This window comes from Vidua chalybeata, chromosome 5 (assembly GCF_026979565.1).
Source record: "Vidua chalybeata isolate OUT-0048 chromosome 5, bVidCha1 merged haplotype, whole genome shotgun sequence".
In the NCBI taxonomy this organism is placed as follows: domain Eukaryota; kingdom Metazoa; phylum Chordata; class Aves; order Passeriformes; family Viduidae; genus Vidua; species Vidua chalybeata.
The window spans coordinates 40,641,463-40,667,651 of NC_071534.1; the positions used below are offsets into that span (position 1 = coordinate 40,641,463).

The 26,189-nt window shown below is 37.9% G+C and overlaps 1 protein-coding gene across 3 annotated transcripts in view; it reads right to left on the bottom strand.

Moving 5' to 3' along the window:
* USP15 (ubiquitin specific peptidase 15) overlaps positions 1–14,305 on the bottom strand; it is a 60,321-nt gene extending 46,016 nt beyond the window's left edge. For all 3 annotated transcript variants that reach the window (XM_053942192.1, XM_053942194.1, XM_053942195.1), the window contains exons 1-3: positions 14,186–14,305; positions 3,296–3,423; positions 131–261 (exon numbers count right to left, since the gene is read on the bottom strand). In XM_053942192.1, the coding sequence (XP_053798167.1) occupies positions 131–261; positions 3,296–3,423; positions 14,186–14,274 (348 nt within the window). In that variant the 5' untranslated portion in view covers positions 14,275–14,305. The remainder of the gene's footprint in view (positions 1–130; positions 262–3,295; positions 3,424–14,185) is intronic.
* Between the last annotated feature and the right edge of the window lie 11,884 nt (positions 14,306–26,189).

The following is a 26,189-nucleotide window of genomic DNA, read 5'->3' on the forward strand; positions in this document are numbered from 1 at the left end:
AACTAAAGCAGGAGTTCTTTATATGATTATCACAGGCCAGGAATTAAAAGTCTGCTAATAAATTGCTGTGCAACTCCTGCATATTTGCAGGACTACATCTGAATCATACTAATCCCAGCAGATAGAGTACCTTGCGTGCAATTGGCTCTTGACCTTCCATCAGCGTGTACCAGCTCACTAGCCTATTCCAGCCTTCAGTTGGCAAAAGGATGTAGTCCAGCTCATCAATGAGATGTTCCTTGAGAGACTGAGAATCACCATCTATACGAGAAAGATTATTTTCACTTGAATACTGTAATTCTGTACTTGAGTTTTTAATGTAACATTTTGCACATAAACAGCAAGCAAAATATTTTGAGTCACTATTATGTTACCAGTATTATGGTGTTCAAAGGAGGTCTTCTGAAACCATGTAGGCAAACTACCCAGTTTATGCTTAGCACACCTATTACAGGTATTCCTTTACTGTATGAGTGACAACTTTATATCCTCATGCAATTATAAGCACCTAGTTTGTTATCATACACCATCTTAGCTTCCAGAGAAACTAATTCATTTCTCCCACTCACTTCACACATTCCCACATCATCATGGATACTTCCACAGCTGAAAATGAGAATGAGTAGTTAACTGTCAATTCAAGACAAAGTTTGAAGTAATTCACTCTAAGTCAAGACCAGGAAAGTAGCATAGTACAACCTCCTATTTAAAGGCTCCTGTGTGCTCTGGAAACAGTCACTACAAAATTCTTTGCAGAGAAGGGGAGATGCTGCACCTGAATGAAGCACAACTTGGAATCTCTTAAGGTAAGCAGCATGCTTTTAGCTTTTGTTCAATCCTTATCAATAGTAGCTATCTATTAGGTCTAAGAGGCGATTCCAGATGTGAGCCACTGAGCTTCAAACATTTAGGGCAGCTGTCCTTCCATCTGGAAGCATCCCGCTGTAGCTGGGAGCACAGTGAGGGGAGAAATCCACAAGCACTTCTTCAGGTCTACATAACTCTTCACAAGATTCATATGGTTTTTCTGCACTGATCTTATATGGTGAGAAGGTGTAATTTGGATTCTACTACCTTCTTCTAAAAATACCAACATTTTTTCTAGTATAATTTTTTTTAGAACCATCAAACAGATACCCAGATTCTGACAATTCATTCCCTCATATACAACACTGTTTTCTATGATGAAAAATCAGCTACTCTAAATACCTACTTCCTTGTGCCCACTTTGACGATGTATCTCTTCTTTTGAACATGACACGTGCATTACATCACACTCGACATTTTTTGCACATGTTGAGATTAACTGAAATCTCTACCTGTTACTTTCATTGCTCTCACTTCATCCAAATGTTCTGGAAACAAGGGAGAAGCATTTAAGTAATATAAGCACAACATATTGCTTCAGTTTCCTGGAATCAGTCTTTCGTGAATTCAATTACAGTTTTCTTTATCACTGCATTACACTGCAGAATACCTGAGAAAGCATGCCCATTTTAGATTATTTTATTCTTTAAATCAGATGCACATTTTTAAGGAGAGCAGCATGACAGCAACTAGAGCATACTATGTGCCAAAGACAAGATCAAAATCCAAGCATTTTCAAAATCCAGCATTTCAGTCTATGCTACATAGAAAACTTAGTACAGATGATTGTTGCTTTGCAGTGGGTGAAAGAAAAAGCTATTATTTGTAGGCATTAATGCCCTTAATAATGCCTTTACACAAGAACAGTAGATGTTGGAGAGTAAGTGGATGCACGAAATCACTGCCAACATGGAGCCATAGTTTAGAACCTTGAATGAGCAAAAAGTGAGGTCCACAACTCCTGATGTTGTTTATTTTGAAAGGGGCACTGGTAGTGTCAAAACAACAGAATACAGGTTTTCAGACACTTTCAGGAAAATGGCTAACATGACTTCTAATTTGGACAGCTAACCCTAAAGTAGACTTCATAACAACAGTAACTTTAAGCATAATCTGAACAGGTATGTAGATTAAGTTATAAATGGTACAGATGAACTAACAGTGTTTGGCACAACTAGAAATCACCTATTTTTGAAGGGGAAGACACAAAAGAGAGAACAAGCTGATGCTAGCTCACTGAGGATAAAAAGATGTTGCAACATCTGATGGTGAGATGCATTACCTGAACATCCCTGCCTCACTGCAGGATTTACAACAAGAACGTGCAAAATATCTAAATCCTCACATTTCAGAAAAAAAAACACAACACTTACCTGGACTTTAAAGTTTCCGGATGGGAAGTGAACATATAGATGTACATGACAATACAGTACTTTCTACAAAGGCATTGGTCAGTGTCAGACATACTCATTCACACTGACAATTAGGAGAACATGGTACAACAAGCTATATGAAAGGTGCAATCATCTTTAACATTCAATTTGTAAAATAATGAGATACTTATTACAGAAGTTTTGAATTAAGAAAGTTGAGAGTTCATCATAAATCCCGTGAAGTTGGCAAAACTGGTATTACTATGTGCCAATAGAACAAGCAGTATTATTACATTACCTGTAACTGCAAAGAAGAAAACTAATTATCTGCTCGATTTTGTATCTGCTAGATTAAATATTAACATCTTTAATTGTATTTTGATACTGGACATTAAATACAGAATTTGATGTGAAGGTTAAAATATATGGAAAAGTATTCCGAGATCTGTGTTCACAAATTTGGCTACAGTTCAGGAGAAGTCAGTCAGACCTGAGTAATTACAGCAGTGACAGAGTTTAACATCCTTACAAGACCACAAAGAAAATAAGAAATTATCCTCCAGCATTTCACACAACTTAAGTAACTGAACTGAATAATAGCACTTCTTCAATTGTTCCAGAACTAAAGGGTGAGCTTGGGGCTTATTTACAGAACTAAGTTTTAGAGTTCAACTTAAAAATCTTATTTTAAATCAACTGATTTGGTTAAGCTACCAAAAAAAGGGAAATCATAGCGAACTCAAGACACCTTTTTGTCAACTTGACTGATTTTCAGTTCTCAATACAGCCCAAAAATCTCATTATAAACCAGGAATTTCTACATTACTGCATATTTTGTTACCATTACAAAGAAGTTCCAATAACTGTATTTATAAAATTGTGATTTATTAGGGAAATCTATTCCAGTTCCTTTGTCATGGTCTGCAAAGAAACTAAAATTTTTACCTTTATATATGCTGAGTTTCATTTACATTGCCAACTTCAAAGGATAAACTACCCGTGACAATTTTGCACTTAATATACTATAGGCTTATTTCACAGCGAGAGGCAGTTACCTTTGAGAAGTCCAGAGTTGTCAATAGGACCAGGGTACACATTCTGATCTCCCATCTGGTATTTGTCCCAGCTGTCAAAACCAACATATTTTTTCCACTGTTTGAACCAGCGACTATCCACTAGATACCTTAAAAGGAAGAAGACATACATATTAATTATGGGCATTCTACTACTTCCTACCTCATTCACGATAACACACCAGCATTCATCAGCCTTGTGAAATGACAATGATTTTCTCTTTGTTCTGCTAACCATTAGCAGCATCTCCTACCAGTGAGGACTTTAACTGGGGTCAATTAAAGATCACATTAACAGCGCCAGATACAGTTTTGCAAGACTGCCAATAATCTGTATCAGAGGCTGAAAAATGACAAGTTGAAAAAAAAACATTTCCCTTTTTAGCATGAACGATTGTCACCTTTAATTCCTGTTCCTGATTTTCAAATTCAGGAGATTCAAGTTAAACCTCTATAATTAGACAGCCCTTTAAAAAAGGGAGAGAGAACTTTCAGTAAAAAATTGTTTGCTGCTGGAGTTTTATTTATAACACTCATGTGCAACTTAAAAAACTTCAGGACTCTGATGCCTTGTCAAGAACCAGAGAGCATGACTTCTCATCAACACAAACAGTAAATGGTCTGCTTTTGACAGAGGATGAGATGTTCCTCCTAAAAATTATTATCAACATCACACTTGATATAAAGAGATTATATCTCGTATCTCAGCTCTACAGCATTTTTATCCAGATTAAACTGTTGCCACAGTCTGGCTTCTACAAAGTCCAGTGATACCTACCTTTTATATGTTTTTCTCCAGAATTTAAGATCAAGATACCAATTTTTTTTCAGTGATGCTCAGATTTGTATTTATTTTTTTAAGATACCATATGCATTATTTGTCCTTCCTAAAAGTATTCATAATCTGCTGCCTTGTCTGTTCCAAATCTTTTGCTACTAAGTTAGGATGAAGCTGAATTTGATTAATCTCACATGCCCTTGCCTTTACACACTAGGTTTTCATTCTCATAAACATACTTAAGGCCAACAGCATTCTCCCCTTTCTCTTCTGCTGTGGCCATCCAGCTCTATTCCATAAGAGCTGTAACTGTGTGGTTATGAATGCAGTCACCATCAAACCTGCTAGCCTTGTCCCATTGGCCTCTACTTTCTTGACCTAAATTTGAATGAACTATGAATCTTAAGAAGCAAAGATATAATTTTACACAGAAGAGAAACTATCATACAGGCAAACTGCCTTTAATTAATGCTTAAGAAACTACTGCTCCTGGAGAATCATTTTACTTTTCAAATGGTTTGTATTGAAAGTCTTATCACACCCCAGTAACAGAGTGATTGATACAAATTTTTGATAATAAAGTTTAACAGTGTGAGAAAGCTTGGGGTCCACTGTTCTAGATTTTAAATATTCAACATTATCTATTTCAACACTTCATCAGCTTTCTTCTTCCATATCCAATTAATTTTGCCATCAACCAAAATCTGCTGTGCAGTATCTCTTTAGGGTCCTCCCTAACAGACATGTGGAAACATTGCTGTTTCCTAACATGAAGTGCAAAAAATCTTTCATCATTTCCCTTTGCATTTATGAATTTTGCATTTAGCAATCTTTTCAGGCTCAAGTAAGAGCTTAATATTGCTTGTATAAAGAAAGCTGAAAGGCCACTTATAAATCATGCAAGTATGTAAGTATGATAAGAACTAAACAGCACAGTCAAGTTCCTTTACCACAAAGAAGAGTTAACATGCATTACATCGAAAAGAAAATTTAGCAAATTTATTTAGCCAAGAAAAAAACATCTGCACGTAGAGGTTTTTAAAAATGCTAGCAGACACCATAGATGTGAATTCTTAGAGCAAATTACTGGCTATAGTATGTGCATGTACATATATATCTACGTTTTATACATATTAGGCGTTTTAATGAACATCCTGCTACTTTTGCTTCAATAGAAATCTGGTACAGGTGAGAAAAGCTATTTTGAGTTACTGTTGAACACAGTCACAGTAACTGTAATCCTCTCTCTCTCTTATCCTGGTTTAAAAATGGTATTCCCCAATTTAGCACTCTGAATAAAAAAACCCAAAACCATAAACTGCTTCCCTTCCCTCGCTCCACAAAAAGCAGAGATTACAGGCTGAGATAATAACAATTTACTGGAAACAGAAATGAGATGAGAAAAAGAAACAGTAACAGCAACAATATTAATAATAGAAGTGTAAAAAGTGGGTTATTTACATGCAAAATGCTCATCCTGGAGGATAATGAACGATGGTGGATGGGATTCTCTCTCCTGCCATGCTTTTTCTAACCCTAACCCTTGACTCCCACCCCTGGGGGTGGTAGAGCATAATAACCTGGACATGCCCAGGGCTGGGCTCCAAGCTCCACTCCCTCACCATGGAAAAATTGACTCTATCCTGGCAAAAACCAGAACACCCCATTACAAGAACTTGCTCTTAATCAAGACATTAAATACTACTTTTCCAGTAAGATTAGGGAAACCAGAAACTTGCATTCAAATGCCATACACTACCTTCATTTTATCCAAGAAGGATATGCCACATTAAAGATTTTTCCCCTTCCCCAGGGAAGGGGAAAAAAAAAGGAAGACAATTACACCATGCTCAGTTTAAGGCAAATCAATCAACCTGCTAAAGCACTTCTGTAGCTAAAATCCAGACTTCTTAGCATTAGTAGGAAAAGTAATAATCAGAGATTTATAACTTACAGCTTTTGACTCTAAAAACACATTCAATATAGCATTCTCACCAAGATAAACAAGACTACTCATCTGTACAAGAGAAGGCAAACCACTGGAAGGCAACTTATCTTTTCACCAGTGTTATAATATCCATGACACAATCAACCATCTGAAAACTATTACCTATGAGGGACATCCAGTAATTTAAGAGGAAGCTCAAGTAATCAGAACTACATCTGCTAAACCCTCATTTGTTAAATGATATTTGATCACTTTTTAAGGAAAAAATATTAAAAACTTGGGGTATGCACTTGGACCAGATATGCTACCCTGTAATGCATGTTGTCCCAGATACAAAAATAGAATACTAAAAGAGACACCAAAATATATGTATATTAAGCTTGGTACAATGTTTTGCCTTTATATTACCTAATGCAGGAAGAGTTCCAAATGAGTCTAATGCTACTTTTTTGAACTGTGGACCTGACCAAGAAGGCCAACCCAGAACTCCCCATCACAGTTAAAATGTATGGCCTATCTATTTTTTAGAATTATAATTAAGAAATGTTTGTTATCTGATGGAACCAAGATTTCAGGAAACACAAATTCTGCTCTCTGGCATGTCATCAGTTTAACTAATGAGCAGGATAACCAACCCATCTTCTGAGGTAAAACAAATCTGGAGGATTTGAATTAAGACTGAAGTCAAGAACAATCTCAAATTTCTAGATATTCTGCTTTGGGGGGCAAACCTTAAAAACTAAGACAACTGCACAGCCAAATGAACTGGTTAACTCTAAAACAGCAGATACCCGACATTTATAGGTATTTCAAATAAATCAGTAACCTCAAATTGTTTGAAGAAAATAGTACAACCAAGTCACTTGGAGCCAACTGGTCAATGACAAAGAACACTGGAATAGACCCAAACCTTTACCTAAGAGTAAGCAAAAACACACATATACCATTTGATGAAAATTACACTCAAATATGGAGTTTTCAATATTAACAATACTGAAGTATTTGTACAGCTTAATTAGCTTTAGGAGTTGTTTTTTTTTTTTTTTTTTTTGTTACATTATGTATACTTAAAATTTTCTTCATGCAAGTAGAATCAAAAACTACAGAACATGTGAATATGTTCTCAGTTCAAGTCTGGCCTACTTCATTATCCAATATTTACTTCTGAGTAGAGCTCCAGACTGCTTTATAAGACATATCTGCTCTCTTCTGTAAGATGTTTCTTGCCTGTCTGAAGTGGATTATCATATAAAAGGAACAATTTATACTCTACAGTCCTCTGTAATGCCAGATAATGGAATAAAGCTGCAACAGGGGAAGTTCATACTCCACATCTCCACATCATGAAAAGCACGAGAGGGTGGCTGGTCACTGGAACAGGCTCCCTGGGGAACTGGTCACAGCACCAAGCTGGTCAGTTCAAGGATCACCTGGAAGACACTCTTAGCATATGGTTTAGCTTGCAAAGAGCAGGAAGTTGGATTCAATGTCCCTTATGGGTCCCTTTCAATTTGGGATATTTGGCCTTGGCCAGTGGTCAGTCCATCTGAAGGCAGCTGGCATTGACTCTGTAAGACACAGGGGAAGGTTCTGGCAGCTTCTCCTAAAAGCCACCCCTGTAGCAACCCCGCTACCAACGCCTGCCATGCAAACCCAATAAAACTGGGTCACCCAATTAAATTTACCAGAAAAGACAGTATCCTTATGTATGACCAAATAATCAACTGTAGAGATTCAAGTACAAGTACAAAAATTTGAAGCTAGTACAACACTTGAAATACACCTTTATTTCTTATATAAACACTCAACAAATACTAAAAATCAATTTTAAGTTTATGGAAGTTTTAAAATTTCGCAGCTGCATGACCACATGGACACTGTTCACTGAACGAAAGAAAGTATGGCAGGAAACTTATTAACTGATTTCTAAAATTCTCCCATGGTTTGAAACTTTTTCATGTAATTCAAGTTCACCTGTGATTTACTGAATATTTTGACTTAATAAACCTAATTAACATAATAGAAACATTAGGTAAGTACAACAGCATTCATTCTTTACCTCAACATCCAAGTAGATAGAAAAATATCTGAACAGTATGACTAAGATCTTGGTATTTCCCACTGCTGTCAAAAGCATTCTGAATTCTTGTGACCATTATATATAGACAGAATTAAACAACATGTAACCTAGATTTATTTGTAATAACTGATACTTCAGCTCTTTGAATTCAAAATCAAACCAGAAAACTTTAATATGCAATAAAGACACTTCACAGAGAGACACTCATTCTGCACTGTGTACTGCTGGGACATCGTATCTTCTGAACAGAACCTATTTCACTTTCAACAGTAAAACTGTGCAAATTGTCCAGAGAGATAGGTGAGGATTTTTTTTTTTAACTCTCCTCACTGTGCATGAGTACAGATTAAGCAATACAGAGGACAAAGTGGAACAACTGTTTTGCAGAAAGCAAATTAGGACTCCTGCTTAAAGGCACAGCATCTGATTTTTGTTTTTGCACAACTCCAACTACAAAAATAAGAAGATAAGAAAGGGTTTGTATCTGTATTTCTACTTTGATTAAGGTGACAAAAATTGCTTGACCAAATACACTCAAAATTAACAGATGCCTTTAAATTCCATTTTCTCCCAGAATTAACAAGTTTTTGAAGTTCAAAATGGTGATAATTATTCTAGTCTATCACACAAACCATACCATCTTTTTATTCAAAATATAGGTAAATCCACAAGAAAAAAGTGCAGGCGTCAAAGACAAAAAAAAAATAGTTTACTATTTTTAAGAGATCCGTCTTAGTATTCCAGATTCCTCTTCAGAAATAAGTGTTTAGCTCAACAAAATGCACCAAGATTTCAAACCAACGAATCAAATTCTCACTACAGCCCAGGATACACTCCACTGCCACAATGTGCTACTGTAGGCTAAGCATATTCTTCATCCATAGGCCAAAGAGGCCTCTTCAACCAAGAGGCTGACTGAAAAGTACGATTCAGCTGAAATTAGTGGAGCGCAATTTTATGTTAAAATTTCAGTGTGAACATTATATTAAGAACCATGTAAGTGTTTTGTATACCTTAGAAGTTTTCCATTTAAGTAAAGACTTTTCATTAAAAAATAATCTAACAAATCAAATTTCAGGCCTGGAACAAACATGATTTTAACATGCTCTCATGTCACCTAATCAATTAACACAAGAAAAATGCATCTACTCATCTCCACTGTAAGTATTGTCCAGAAGAATTTAAATCTTTGTAAAGCACTGGTCACATGCAGCACCACTCCTTATGCAGTGAGAGAAACCTAACACCAAACTTCAAACACAAGGTTTAAAAGTCAAAATCAGCAACTTAAACATCATTTGAAAATAAAAACCCATCCAACTCTTAATCTATCCTTGGAACACTAACATAGTGTTCCTTGTGTCTCGTTTTATGAAGTTATCAAAATAATTTAGAATATAATTCCAAATATTATTCAAGTGCAGGTTCATAACATCTCATCATGCTTTCAGTGAAATCAAGTAAAATCTTCCACTAACATTTAATATAGGTTCTGTTCATGTACAAAACAATGATGGATGATAAAATGTGGAAAACACTGAGAGGACAGTACTGAGAAAAAGGTACATGGCCTGACTCTTGGGGATGTCCTGAGCAGGGTTAACTTGGACTTTATGATCTTTACGGGTTCCTTCCAATTCAGCATGTTCTTTGAAGACCACATGTAAAATGCTATTAAAGCTAAGCACTTCAGCATCAAGGCTATCATCAATGATGGGCACTGCAGGGTTTTTAAGCAGGCCTACATATGTAGCCCTGTTCATCAAGATTCCTGAGTTTTCACTGCAGCCAGATTTAAAATCCTTATATGTTCAGTAAGGACATTCACTTCTGGAGGAAAAATCCTTTAAGGTTGAACTTATATCTACTGATCACTCACTGGGAAGGATTTTTACCCCACTTCATTTTTACTTACTCTTTTTAGTGACCAAGTATTACAACTGGAAAGGCAATGAAATTCCCACAGGTTAAGAAAAGAATATTTTTTTCACCATCCAAGAAATGTACTGTATGGATAACAACAGTACTCTACCTAGACTCAGCAGAACTTCAGAAGTAATGTGTATCAGACATCTGAAAACCAAAAATACTATATTTCCATGGTTTTACTGATTTGCAAGTCTTAAAAACCAAGAAGAGATTAAGAATATATCTCATCACTCTTGTGAAGTGATGACTGGCATCAAAATTCATTGGCTAACGGGGCTGAAAATAAACATCTTTCTTCTGGCCTAAACCTGACTAGCTTCAGTTTACATAGTGTCTTAAACCTTTATCTGTTCGTCTAAAAATCCTTATCCCAGAAGACATCTTCCTCTTATGTAACTATTTCACAACTCAAAATTCTAGCAAAACAGACAAAGGTTCTCTAACCTCTTCTCTGAAAGACAAAGCTTCTGCTTTCCTTATTAGATTTTGAGATGTCTGAATGCATTCTAAATGAACACCTGTCATACGTGGACACCAGAACTGGACAGTAGAATGGTTTCACTAATATATTCTGTATACAGTACATATTTGTACTGCTACTTGGTATTCCCTATTCAAACATCTAATGATTGCATTTGTTCCCTTAGCCACTAAATAAACTCTGTGTGATAGTTTTTGTCTATAGTAACTGCCTAATTCTTATCCAAGTAACTTCTGTATTCTCATCGGCTCACAAATTGTTATGGCAAGCAATAGATGAAAGAAGCACAGTAGGGAAACTCTGGAAGGAAGACAGAGAAAAAGTGGTAAAACTGATTGCTGAGCTGTTAGTTATTTTGAAGTCACTATCATGCACTTTAAGTAAAATATTTATTGGCAGGTGATACCTAAAGGTGAGAAATGTGGTTACATATCCTAGACCACGGAGGGACAATATGTTCAAGAGCGTGAAAGCATTTGTAATGTCATATCCGAGCTACTGCGACAACATTTCTGACTAAACCACAAAAGAACAGGAACTACAGGGAATAAGGGCAGAAGGTGGTATCAAGAAATCACACCTTAACATGGGGAAGAAATTACAGAGAAGTCACAAAGAAAAAGTGATGGTCTTCCCCTCTATGACAAAACTATGCCAAGATCAATAGCTTTCATTACTGAAAACATGACTTCCATGATACTGTAAAAACAGAAAAACTTGGCAAAGTTCTCAAGAATATTACTGCAGCTACAAAGGCATTAAATGACATCATCAAGACCAGTTGGTCATCGAAATTATACTGTGCCTAAAAATCTGATGAACATCAACACCTCTTCAATCTGAGAGTAGAAGACACTGAGTGAGTTCAGATTTGCCTGCAGCTGTAACAACCAATAATTTTTGTCATTCTAATCGAAGAGGGTAAAAATCTCCTCAGACAATAAATTCTCCTCACTTGTCAAGCACCAGTAGAATTTCAAAATACTTAGATGTAATTGTATCGGATGCTAAAACTGTGAGACATACAATGAAATGTAGCATTTTTTCTTTTCTTAAACAGAAAAGAACCACAGAACCTGAAGATCCTTTGGACAATACTGCAAGAAGTAAAAATTATATTAATTTAAGTTCTGTGGAACAAAAGTGTAGTTTTATACTGACTTTACTAACAAAAGTAGACAACATTATTCAAAAGAACTGATGAACAAAGGAAATTAGTTCTTGGAAAAATCTGATGTTTATTTAATGTATGTTCAGAAAAATAGGATAAATGGAGAGATGGAAGAATCCTCAATCTCTCAGAATTTAATAATTTATTAACTGGCCATAAAGAATGCAAAAAAGACTACTGGGACAAACTAGCCCAAAATCTTGTCCCTGCAGCTGAAGCAGTTAAAAGACACTAACCTGGTCTGTCCACTGAAGCAATACAGCTTAATGCATACTATTCCCAAGCTACCCTTAAAAACATCTAATGGAACAAACTCTACAGCTTACTAAACCACCTGTTCAACTGGTTTCTAGTTCAAGCAATTCTTCCTCCAATATCTAACTCTAAAAATGTTGCATTTCAAGTCAATTTTATTTCTTTCTCTCTGCAGTGTACATGACAAACTAACAAAGAAATTCATCAGCCACTTCACAGATGCTTCTAAGATTTGCCTCTCTTTGCCCTATTCTTTAGTTGCTTTTTTCTTAGAGAAAATCCCCAAAGCTTTACACTTTCCATATGCAGCTTATTGTTCTCTCCATTCTAAATTCTGAAGAGCATGGAAAAGACTTTTGATGTACAAACCAGCATTTTTAAAACGACTGCATTTGAGTGTTTTAAAGCTCAAACAGAACAAGCTTGTATGGCACTCCAGGATTTTTTTTCATCAGTACTTACTACTGAATCAATGCAATTTTAAATCATGGTTTACAGCACCTTAACTGTTGTTTCCTTACTGATGTCCCAAAAGATCAAAAAGCTATTTACAAAACACCTCTACAAAAGCATTTGGACTAAACATACAATTTGTGAAGATAGCTACACAGTCAAAATATACATCCTATGAATGCACAAGCATACATGTTTATGTAGCTCGATTTAACAGTTCACAAGTAAAACTTAATAGGACTTTGCTGCAGCTTAGTCAGCTTTTATACACTTGACTTATATCAGCATCAATCACAGCTAGATATTATACTTTCACAGAACATTTAGAAGCTTTTTCCACATAATTGATTCCTCCGTGTTAAAATATTGAACGTACTAAAAAAAGTAAACAGCACAGTAAACTTACTGTTTCGGTCATGCTGTCAACTAGTCATAAAAGTACTATCACTTTGAACAATGTTAACTGCTTGAAACGTTGTTTTAGTAACTGGGAATTACCTAACAGAACCATAAAAAAACAGTCTTAAAAGACATGAAGCCTGAGCACGCTTTTACTACCGCTGGTCATTTTCAACACTACCATGTGAATTCATTTCCTTTTTCTAGTTTCTTACACTTTTCCAGTTTCAAGAGCAGTGTGTTCATATGCCAAAACTGAACATATACTCAGCAGTATTTGAATAATGCATCAGAATATATGCTTCTGACACATGCTGCAGTATCAACACTGTTAAATATAGTCTTTTATAGAACTGGAACAGTGAGTGATGACAGCTGAAATGAGGTGGGCTAGTTCTACTTCTGTGTATTCACAGTTAATTTTCTCTAAGTTAATGCTTCAGCCTTTGTCTTTGGGTGACAGTTTCACACAGGAAGTGATGAAGAGGTTGAGTCGTGGAAAAAGTGTCAGTTCCTTATTTTTTCCCCTGCTAAAAAAAAGTCCCATTTCCTAGCCCCATAGAACTACAACTACAGAAGCTCAATTACCAAATACACGCCAAAAAGAGGTGCTTATTTTACCGTGGATTATTATGTTGACAATTTGTAAGACATACTAAGGAATATTTCACGACTGACCAGGAAAACATATTTTCCAAACGTTCGCTGTCGAAAAGGTATCATAAGGGTCCGTTCGCACCTCCAGGGACTCTTTCTTAGGAAACAAACACGTTTCCAATCACAATAAATTTGAAACTCAAGGCTTGTCACAGCCACGGACGGGGCACCAGGGCACCCAGGCCAGAACACAGATATCATTTCTGATAACGTGAAGGTGAAGCCGGGGCCATTTCAGCCTGGATAATGGAAGAAACGCCTGCTAGCAGAGCTCTTCTCCGCCGCCTCAATACTCCTCGCGCAGCCAAAACAAGCCCCGTGCGGGCTCCGGGCCCGCCATCCGGGGCTGCCACCCGGCAGCGCGCCCCGGCAGCCGCGCCGCTCCCTCCCTGCCCTCCCCCTCAGGGCGCTGACCTCGGTGCCTCCCCGCCGCCCGCCCGCAGCCCGGGCCAGGCCGAGGCCCCGCCGCACCCAAGCGGCCGCTCCCCGCCTGGCAGGAGCCGCGGGAACCGAGCGGCGGGAAGCGCGTGGTACAGCACTGCCTCCCTGCCCTTGTCACCCGCCTCCACTTTCGCGGCAGAGGGAGAGACGTCGAGCCGCCCCCGGGAGCGGGTGGGGGGGCGAGGGGAAGGAGATCGGTCCCTCCGGCAGCCAAGCGGCCCCGGGGGCAGGGGGACGCCGCCCGCGCCGGTCCTCCCGAGCCCCCCCGCTCCTCCCTCACCAGGTGTCGCCCTTGCGGAGGGCGGTTTTGAGCAGCGCCGCGACGTCCGTGCGCTGGGTCTCCAGATCCGCCGCACCTCCCTCCGCCATCTTCTCCGCCTGGCAGCGGCAGCGGCGGCAGGGGCAGGAGCGCGCCGCGCTGCATGCTGGGAGTGACGCCTGCAGGGGGCGGCCGGGGACCCGCCCTTCCCAGAAGCCGCGGGGCGGGGGCCGGAGCGCCCCCTCGCGGCCGGGAGGTCTTCCGTCCCGTCCCGCGGCCCGTTCCCCCCCGAGCCGGGGAGGGACGGGCAGGCGACATTTCCCTCAGTGCCTTGACTGGAGCGCCCGCATAATTGGATCCCTTCCGCTTCGCTGCCGGATGAGTGGTTTGGATCACCGTAATTCATATGATGATACCGTCTGTGTTGTGCAAATACAGTGGCAGGTTCAAATAGTCTGTGTGACTCGCATAAGCTTTTCCAGACCTTCGCAGAAACCAAGGGATAATTTGTTGTATTTGTTTCAGTCGCTCTTGTACAATCAGTGCAACCTGTTGCTTGGCGTTTCACACACACACACACACACACACACACAAAAAAAAAAAAAAAAAAAAAGGAAGGCCACATATTACGTTACATAACCAGGTTCTCTCTGTTTTCACGTTTGTATAGAGTTTTCAAAGAATCAAAACGGTGTGGGAATTTAGGGCTGGGGTGCTGGTTACGAACACTTGAAAACAAGAGTTTGTTCTTTTAGATCTAGCTAGTGTCAGTGTAATGCCTGCAATTGTATGCCTGGGGCCCTTCCTGTGCCCAAGTCTTTACACCCAGCCGCATTGCGTGACTAACACCAGCAGCGTATCTTAGGCTGCCAGTTAATGCATTAAGCATTATTAGCTAATTAGCACATAGAATCTAGTAGCATGTAGCTGTTGCAAAAAGCACTAAAAAATGCTATTTAGATACGTGCGCTGCAAAAAAAAGAAGGCTGTTATGCAGACATGGTAGTAGAAAGCTAAGTAAGTATTTTATCAGGATTATCAGTGAGGATGATGATATGGAAATAAAGGCAAAATTATAACACAAAAATCATATCGGATATGTAAGAACTCCTAGGAGCTCAGAGCGACTGGACATTCATGGCTTCTCTAGGAGCTGGAATGTGAAATTCCAGGAGGAGGGAGAAGGAAGTAAAACATAAATATTAGGACGAGCTGTGGATCTAATGGCTACATTTAATGAGAGAAAACTTAACTGAACAACAAGAAGAAGGTTTCCAGCCACTTCAGGAATAAATTTCTTGGTTTGAATCTCCAAGTTTAGAAAGAACTTTAACAAGTTCCCACCCCGCACCAGGGCTTAACAGATAAGAATAGTGTTTTACACTCTGAAAGTTATCTCTGTTCCAAAATTGAATTCATGCAGAAATTATATTTTCATGGAAATTTGGGGGAAAATATTTCTCAATCCACGGTGCTGGAAAACAGCTTCATTGTTCATCAGGCTGTAGCAGGACCATCAACAGCTTACTTTGCCAGAAGGTTCACCTGGAGCCACCCATGCCTCTGTGCTTTGTGTTGCATTACTGCAGTTACTCAGTGAAAGATCTCCTATTCCTGAGTTCAGTCTGTTTGTGGTACAGAAACGGATGCTAGACAGGTATTAGGTGCTACATATAGGGACAGCAAAGGATACAATGTGCCATTTGAAGCAGAGCTTTAAGAAGTGGCAAGGAGAAACAAGAGTAAGACTCTTTCTAGGACTACCAGTGCTTCACGTGAAACAATTCTTTTTCATAATGGAACAGTATCAGAAATTTAACTCACATTCTTGGAAAATGAATGTTAGTGTTAAATCTGGGGTTTTTTTTAAAGCTTTATCAGTGGGCAAGGAATTATTTCCAAGTCCTAGACAGTGCCTGAGAATCTTTAAACCACCTAGTAAACAGAAACAGCACTGGAGGTAGTGATGAATGACCTACCTTCTCTGATAAAACTCAGGCATTTGTAATTCAGATTTATATCTTACTGCTTGTGATATGAGTGAATGCAGGATATTGTAAAGCTAGCTGAGGTGGCACGCCTTCCAGCTATCAGTAGGCCTTCCACCTTGCCTGACTTCATTGCTAATGGATGAATTTTTGTAAACATGGTTTTTGTGGTTCTAAACCTTGATCTTAAAAAAGGATGCAATTATTACAGTGTATAGCAGCACAGATTCAGCAAGTGGGCTGCAGATAACAAACTGTGTAAACTGATTATTCTGTTGTTTCCCAATACAACATAAAGTTTAAGCTCTCAGTTCTTGTTTTCAAGTCAATTAGTGGACTTGGTTAACAAAATATGGCTTGCTTTTTGGGGATGTGAGAAGCTCTGCATCTCAGTAGTAGAAACTTCTATACACAATAAATTCTGTAAAAATAACAGACAGCTGCAAGTCTCACTCACAGGTTAATACAGAATAATTCACGACTTTTTATTTTCTTTCAAGACCACTGCCATAGTTTACGAGTGGTACTCCCAAATTTAGTGCTCCCACTGAGACTCCAAACCACACGCTGCTCGCTTGCTTTCCCTTCCATCCCCTATCTCTCCTGCAGCATGTCTGGAGAGAAGAATTGGAAGCCCAAAAGGTGAAGATCATGGCTGAGATAAGAACAATTTACTGGAAACAGCAATGAGCTAAGAAAATGGACAGTAACAGCAACAGTGTTAATAACAGAAGTGTTCAAAAGAGAGAGAGTGACTCAGATGCAAAACTGCTCATCAATGAGCTTGACCTGGCCACAGCCACACCACCGCTACCACTCCCTCCAGCTCAGAACCAGCGCCACGCCACTGCTTCCTCTGCCCCCTAAGCTGGCCAGATGTGGTACTCTTTGTCCCAGGAAGAGATTTCCTTTCCCCACCACTGGCAAGGATGTGAGGTGGCACAGTATAAACCCCAGGTCCTGGCCATGCCCCCTCCCAGAGGGGGATGATGAACCCAGTCCTGGTCAGAACTGGGACAATCACCTACACCACATTTGGGAATTTGTGGAGGAGGAAAAGAGGGCTTCAGATTCCCCTTCCCAGTGGTCTACAGTGAGCTTACAGCCACTGGTGGCTGCGTGAATTTCCTTTTCAGTTTGAAGCTGCATCAGACACAGAGTTTGGCATACTAGAATGGATACGATCAGTGTATTTTCAATGTAGTGTTCACACATACCATTAGGAAAACATAGATAATTTCACATTTGGTTGAGAAATCTGATGGAAACCCTCATAGAGCTAATTTAATTAGCTGAATATGTTTTTGTGAATTCAAAGTGGATCAAAGAGTCAATTACTAGTGCCACCACTGCTGGTTTTGTTCCCTATCCTTTTTTTTCTGTATGGAAGTTGGTAATTTTTAAATAGTGATGGAATTTCAAGCCTCTTTTAAACAGTTCAGTAAAACACCCAAGAAAGCAGAAATAACTGTAGACTAAAGTTAAGCAAGACAAAGCAGGGCTTCTGTATGGTAAACATGAGGGGAAGATACAGGAACCAAAATTCAGTAGGTAACAAAATTGGGGGAACCCAAGAAAGCATGAGTTGAATGATGGACAGAAGAAGATAAGAATATACACTTTTTAAAGAGAGAAGGAAAATGCAGGATAAATTTGATTGAGAGAGAAATAGCATGTAATTAAGATACCCATTTCTGCCCCAGACGTAAAACTATGACTACACTGTAGGTTTGAATCCTGTTCCTAATCCAGTCTGTGCCTCACCTACCTCATTCACAGAGGCTGAACACAGCCATAAACTCCTACCTGTTTCAGGTAGGTGGAATTGAAATGACAAGTTATTATTGCAATAACACACTTTTGTTGGAATAATAAAAAAGCCAACATTTAAAAATGTATTGGTTTTCTATTCAGTCAATTTAAGCACTGTTACATTTTTCTACATTTTTAGTAATTAGTATTACCAAAATTATCTTTCATATGTGAGAAAAAGACTCTTGAAAAAGGAATGGATAGCTTTTAAATGTGTATAAAGCTACATGCACCATTTTCCTTTTACCTTCTCCCATTAATGTACTAAGTCTAGGAGAAGGCATCCTGGACAGATTATGTCAGAAAGATGATAGATGTAAACATAGGGGAAGGATGATAAAAAAAGTTCAGTGAGATTAACAAAGGGTGTCCCAGGAGTATTCCTAATGTAATGACAATGGAAGAAAAGCCAGGGTCTTCCATTTTCTCCAATTTTGGATTTTTTAAATATTGGAGAGCATTCCTTTTTATTTTTAATTTTCTGAGGAATGACTTCTAATAACACTATGAAAGAATTAAAATAAATATATTCTAAATATTGTATATAGAAATATTAAAATGATATTTTACATTAACAAACGTAGTTAATAAATTGTATTCCTATTGATTAATCATGTGTTTAACATATGCTTAAAGATATGCTAAATTCTAATAGCCTAGGACTTGAAATAAGAATGTCTGAAAGATAAGCTTTTTAATGATCTGATCAGATATTAATGTAAGCAATAATTACCCATTTTTCACAAGATAAAATTACATTCCTTTTCCTTAATTCAGTGCTTTTTTTTCTGCACAAAACCCCATCCTATTTCAGATTACTACAAATTAGTACTAGATTTAGATTACTAATACAAATTAGTTAGCATTTGTATGTGTCTCCAAAAATGTTCTTCCTTTAGGAATTTTAAACACAGAAACTAATTTCAAAGGTAGGATGGTTTTAGCCATGGTTGTCTGATGTGTCAAAACTGTTACCAATTTCTGTATTTGATTTGCACATCAGAATGAATCCAAATTTTCTCCTGTGTGGCTGCAAAATGAGCTGTTTGGTTTTGAAGGCAAGAGATAAAATTAAGTGCATTAATTCTGCCCAAAGCATACCAACAATGTAATTCAAAAGCCATGGTTTTAAAAGGATGATTAATAATTCAGGCTTTAAGCGCTAGGTGTAGGAGATACATGAAATCTAAACGCAATGTAGAAGTTAGGTTTTGTAAGATTTGCACATTGTGTGCTAAAAATAGACTGCTATTCAAGGAAAATAATTGGTGCTTAAGTGGAAGGAGATAATGGTGAGATTTATAGCAGGACCTAATACAGCCAACAGAAAAGTTGCAGAACTAAATGTTGTTGGCACGAGTAAAATTGTTTCAGCCTATTTTTACTGTTTGGCTATCTAAAGTATGAATAAATTCACATTCAATTCATTAACTAAGTATCACTGAAATCCAGCAGAAAATGCATCAATAAATGCATTAGAACAACTTCACATTTTACATGCACAAACGTGTGCGTGTATGAGTGACAACCATTAAGGAAATATCTCATTGAAGGTATCTATATTTTTTTTTATACATGGCGCACAAAATTACATAAGGTATATTTTAATGCTGTACATTTTAGATATGTGGTTTCTGCTTTCCTTTTCTAAATCTCCTTTGGAATAAAGTATTACTGTTACTATGGAATCTGGTTAGACTTATTGTAACCTGAAAATATATGCACAAAGTCTTGTAAAGCAAAGAACTTTCAAAATAGAGTGTCAGTGCATTTGTAAAAGGAAAAATAAAACATTTTGATTGAGAAATAAATATTTTGATCAAAATATCTCAGACACAGAGAAGTTTTAGAAATTGAAAAATTCTTGAATTGCTGCTCTGGCATTCTATCAGAAGCTGCAGGAGCTTTTAGTGATTAGAGAATTTTTCACAGAGTAAAAAAATTACATTTGATTTTATGAATGTCAGTGTTGTCCCTTGCTGTGTGCATGCAGGAATATAGTGAGAGGAACAATGGCAAATTGTGGTACCTACATACAATCCAGTCATCCTGGAACCTGTTGCACAAAAAGCCTCTTTCACCTTCGGCAATGGGATCAAAATGACTCTTGTAATAGTACATGGGAAAGTGATTTCCACTAAAGGACTTCAGGGGATGATCAGACAGTATAGGTCAGACTCATGCCTTGTTCAGATATTGACAAAATTGTTTTACTGTTGACATTTGGAATGATCTACAACCTATAAAGTAATAAAAAAAAATCACTGATTGACAGTCAACCCTGTAAAATGAAATTATTTCCTTTTGAATTTGCAAAGATCTCCAAACAAATACATGAAACATCTTGTACTTTTTCTTTTTCTCTTTTTTCCTGAGGTGATGATGAAGCAGAAGTGGTTTCAAAGAGCTCTGGGTCAGAGCTGTCACATCCCCCAGGCCCTGGTGTTGCCCCCCTTTACCCCACACCTCCCTGTCCTTCTCATTCCATTTCCCTGCATCTAAGTACTGGAGTGTGCTGGAGCACAGTTGCTGGAGAGGCCTGGCCTTTGCACCAGCAGTGGGACCTGGTCTTTGAAGTGGACGAAAGTCACAGTCACAAGACACTATTATCACTGTCCTGCAGCTTTTGTGCTCATACTTATGTTTTTTATTTTACAGTTAATATTTGTATATGAAGGGACATAGTTTCCTACGTTTTAGAGAACTTCCCTTGATTGTATTGCAGTGCCAGAGAGTACTTTGGCTGAAGGGGTTGGCTGTGCACAAGGACGGTGTGCTGTTCTTGCAGACCACAGGGCCACCAGTGTGATATGAGAGAGACCGCTATGGTGAAGCTTTAGTGGATACATTTTTACCTCTTGAGATGTCATTTTCAGTGCATTATCCTTGTAGGCCTCACAGAAACTCTCCTCATCCTTTCTATTTGGGGTGAATATATAGGAAAATATCTGGGTGTGAAAAGGTGCTTGAGGCTAGAAGCAATTAAACTGAGGATGAGGCTGTGGTTTCTTTAAACTAAATGTGTTCAACCTTTTGTCATCCACACTTCTAAATCCTAGTCCTTTTGGTAGGATCCTGTATGGCATTCTTTTTTTTTCTGAGAAAATGGTGAATTTCCATCTCCCAGCTATTTGCACATTTTATTGATTCAAGCAGAAGTACTGGAATATGATCCTCCATGATCTGCCCAGGACACACACACAAACTTCAATTAGATTCAGCTGGATCCAACAGGTTATTAGAGTAATTTGCTTGGCATAACTCAGTGTTGCTTTTATTCAAGAAAACATCTGAAGGTCTGGATTTCCATACACCAGAAAACCACTGTACTTGTGTGCTTTCAGTTTGGACTGGACGAGATAGCTTAACATATTAACATATTACACTCCTAGGAGCAAAACCATTTTTCTTGATTGTTTGCTCTTCCCTCCTGATCTGTGACAGCCCAAGAGTCTTTAGTTTCAGTTTGTGCTGGAAAGCCTCTTTCCATCATTTCTTGTCCACCTCTTTGTCTCTTTGAGGGTCTCTTTGAGGGCAAGTGGGAAAGCTGCTTTTACACTCTAGAGACAATTCAAGTAAGCTGGTTTGAGTTTACTTTAGAATAAGCAGGGTGTGTATTAGAAGACTAGTGTAAGTACTTTAAAAATATTGTCTCATGGGAAAACTATGACATTAAAATTTCATATATTCTGTCAGTGGTTCTCTTGATTCAGATGTCTCCATAAATGGACTCATTGGCCTAAAAAGGTGTAATGAGAGTATGTGTTGCCCTTGATAATACGGGAGAGGAGTAAAAATTGAGAACAAGCTGACCATCACAGACAGAACTTGAACAAGGACAGGGATGTCAGAGTGGAGGTGAGCTGAGTAAGCATAAGCTGTGACGGCATGGAAAGGGGTGAAGAGAACGCTTGTGTTGGCTTGTACTGTGTTAATATTACATGATTTTTTAAAAGCCACCAAAATGCACAACCAACACACCCAAAACTAACTCTGGAAAATTAATAAGATGTATGGACTTTGGTTTTGAGCAATTGTCATCATCATTCTTGAACCTGTTTACGCTAAAATTAAATTGGCTTGCACTTTCCTATATGTGCTGTTTCCAGGTGTACCATTAAGAAATTTTGCTTGCTATGACTACCACAACTGTGGTAGTAATTTTACAGTAATTGTACAGTTGTGTTACCAGACACTGAAATGGCTCTTAATCTATCTGCTGAGAATGATATTTTAAATGTGAAAATGATAAAATTTTACTTTTCAGTCTTGTCAAAGTGTGTTTAGCTACATCCTAAATTTTCATGGAACTGACCCATTTCTGTAAAAATAGCTCAAAAGGGATCATTATTATAGATGAACATAGATGAGTCCATATGATTATTATTTGTTCTTCATAAAAATTCTATTTAATTTTTAAAATCTGATGCTATATGTTTATGATGCAATATAATCTCAGGTCAGAAAGGATTAGTAACCATTATAATGCAACAAAAAACAGCTTCACAAAACAAAGGTATTAATTTAAGGGTGTTAATTTAAGCAATAGCTACTCAAATCAAACAAATGCTACGTACATATTAAGAGCTAGACTAATCAAAGCTTAAAAATATGATAGATTAATAAAACAAAGCTTGTTAATTTGACATAGTAAAAACACGTATAATCAAAAGAGCTGGAATAAGCACAAGCTTACATTAAGAGAAAAGTGCCAAGCGTTTATTATCACTGAGATAATTGTAGAAATTCAGAGTAACTTCAGCTGGAAGTCACAGGACACCAGTAGAAGGCAAATCTGCTCTCTCACTGTTATCAATGATGCCTGCTTGGATGTGCTGGAGGGATGTGGGAACGATGCAGAGGATGGCATTTCATGCTATCTACTCTCTTTTCTGGAATGAAGGGAGAAACAAGGGAGAAGAGGTAACCTACTAACATGAGGTCACAGGAACAGGGTTTTAAAGGAAAGATTGATGGTCAATCAGACACATTTATGTATATTCCATAAATTCATAATCTGGTAGGAAAATGAGGAATCATCAGAATACTTAATGGAACATTTAAATTGCCAGTGAAATTTCAGGTGTTTAAGTAATTCTAGCAGAGTTATAGTATAAAATAAATGGCCTCATTAATCTGAGTCTGTAATAGATTAAGCTGTCCTTGCATTTTCTTTTGCTAGGTTTCCTATAGATTAAAGCCTCGTGCATTTTGGAGCCCCATGTGATTTCAAGAAAATTTGAGAGATGGTTAGTAGTCTTAAATTTATTCAATTCCATTAGGAAAGGATGCCTGGGAGGAAATGAAAAAAGCCACAGAAAGATGTTTCAGCATCTCTCTGAAAATCTGTCCTTTGGGATCACCATTACACAAAAAAGGAAATATTTCAAGTTTCACAGCATAGGAAAAGCTTCAATAAACCATGAGATAAAATCCATAAAAAACAAGACTTCATTAGTTCCAGAGCTCACAGAACTTGTTATCATTCAGCTTGTTTAGCAACTTCAAAATTTAGACAACTTTTTTCCTTGCATATGTGACAGGAAGCTTAACAGGGTATTGAATCTTCTGTATCTGTGTAGGGCTCCAATGAAAACAAAAAAAAATCCCCAAGCCAATGTTCCCTTAATGATTTTCTTTCTGTATGGTTATGCATGTATGTGCTAGGAGAGAAGGAGTGGAGAAGGCAGGCAGGGGAAGCATAAAAGGACCGAAATATCATTTCGAGGATTTGGTGAGGCGGTGTGTTATCTATGTTCTGCCTTCTGACATCTGCTGGCAAAACCTCTCCATTGCAATGCTTCCTCTGAATTTTTCAGAAATCCCTCCCCCAGAACTCTATGGGCTTCGCTGACATTTGTGGGTGTTTGATGGCTGTGAAAACCAGGGCACTCATGGATAAGGAGGTAACTCTGGTGGCTGTCAGGAGCAACAAATATGCCATGAAGCTTAAAGTGGGAGGAAAACAAAGAAGATTTATCTAGTGGGTTTATCACGCTAGCAGCTGCATCTCTGCATCTTGGGCTATCCTTTCTGTGTAGAGCAGACATCTGAGATACCTCTGAACTGCTTGGATAAGCAAATGTTTCCATGCCAAGCTCTAAGCACTGAACTTGCTTCCAGCTGCCAAATGCCAGCACACCTGCCTGACACTGCAGCTACTATTGATCTGTGTCCCCCAACCATAAGTAAAAATGCTAATTATGCTCGTTGTGAATACTGAATTTCAGGACCACAGTGCATACAGAAATGACTGGTCTGAAAATACGTTTTTAGGAGAAAACTGTACATGATTAATCATTGGTCAGAATTAAAATGTCAAAATTATTCTTATGATCATATATATGCCCAAGGATCTAGAACTCCCCCACTGCTTATCATCCTTACATTATATTTGGGCTGTGTTTTGGAAAATGAGAATTGCACACATCCAAGATCAATCCAAGATGCTTATGCTATGTTTACCATCCCCTGTGGGTGAGAAAGAAATGGAAATTTGAACTGACTTGCTATGTGAGATAATCTGGCAGGTGGTGGAGTTCTGCAAGTTGGCCAGAAGTGAGGCACTCAGTCCCCCAGGGTAAATGTTTTGGCAGGATGATGAATGCCAGGCAGGTCATGCATGTACAGGAGTCAGGTGATGTCATTTATGTCCATCCACAAGTGTCTGTTTAGCATGAGTAATAAGAAACTAATTTCACTTTGGTCAGGTGAGGGTGGGCTTAATTCTAACACTGGAGAGAGGCACATATGAAGACTTCTGAGCACCACCACAGTATCACAGTGCTCTGCCCTCATGCAGTCCAAGCTCTGAAAAGGCTGTCTACTGCTACCTTCAAAGGAATCTGTCAATGAGAGCCATAAAAGCAGAAAAATTCAAATGCACACATCCTTTCTTTAGCTTTTCCTGCCATGTGTGTGATGAAGGAGGACAGGCTTGAGACAGAAGGCAAAGCTCAGTCAGCCTGACCTCCTAGCCCTGCACATCCTACGATCTAAGGAGCCGTAATTCTCTCTAGGTATATATGATTTTCTGCCATATTTACACAAAAGAAATGATTTATATTCAGACTATTAACTATGTAATCCATTAGCTCCAGATTTGTAATTTCATTGAAAGGTATAGCAACTCTAAATAGATAATGTAATCTTGTATTATACATGGACTGTTTTTATTTTGATTCTGTGTTAATTCAGAGGCATTTTTTCATGCTGAATTGATAGTTGATTGTTTTCAGCCAAGCTGAAAAGCTCTTTAGTTCTCTTCTATCTCAAAAAAAAAAAAAAAAAAAAAAAAAAAAAAAAAAAAAAAAAAGTATTTCCTTTTGGTCATGCATTTGAAAATATCTTGAAATCTGCAATTCAGAACATTTAAAAATGATCATTCTAGAGCATTCTATTCATGTTTTGGTCCCATCCTGTTCTCCACTGCCCAATTCCTTCCCTCAGATCAAGGCTGTTTTGGAATAAATATGGTAATATTCTAAATAATACTACTTCTTCTGCTCTTGACTCTTGAAAAGCTCTACTTTGCCTGTACTCAGTATGCAGAAAGATGATATAAAAATACATCTTTTTGTCTTACTATAAAAACATCATAAAATGCAAAGTCTTCAACAACCTTTGGGCCATCTTGTAGGGTTTTTTAATGCACATACACAAGCCTGAGTGCAATTTTTCCCCCTTCCTTTATTAAAACATGGATGGTTAAAACTTAGAGGAAGAAAGATTTAAAATCATAAAGAAATACTGGGGAACAGAACAACTTGTTCCTATTTAATTATTCAACACACTTTACCTTTCACTAAACTTACTTTCTGAAATGTGGATGATACTGTTTAAAAAGTGATTTGTAACTATTAAACAATTAAACTATTTAACTATTTGTAACTATTAAACAATTATGAAGGGGGAAAATTACTGGGGTGACCTCTTGTTTTTCAGCAAACAATTTGGCAATGCCTTAGTATCTCCAGCCTGGAAGGAACAAGTTCCTAGTGGCTACTAAGTGGGCTAGTAAATTTTGACACCTTTTTTACCAGAAAGTGTGATGCCTGTTTTTAAAACAACACTGCGCAGATTAGAAAATGCTGCATCATGAGATGTTTACAGTGAAGCCTAATCCTTTTTGTAGATGAGTTCACAAGTCTGCCAACACATGTTGCCCTTGGTAAAGAGGTTTCAGACAAAAATAAGTATGATTTGTTTTGCTAAATCACATTGAT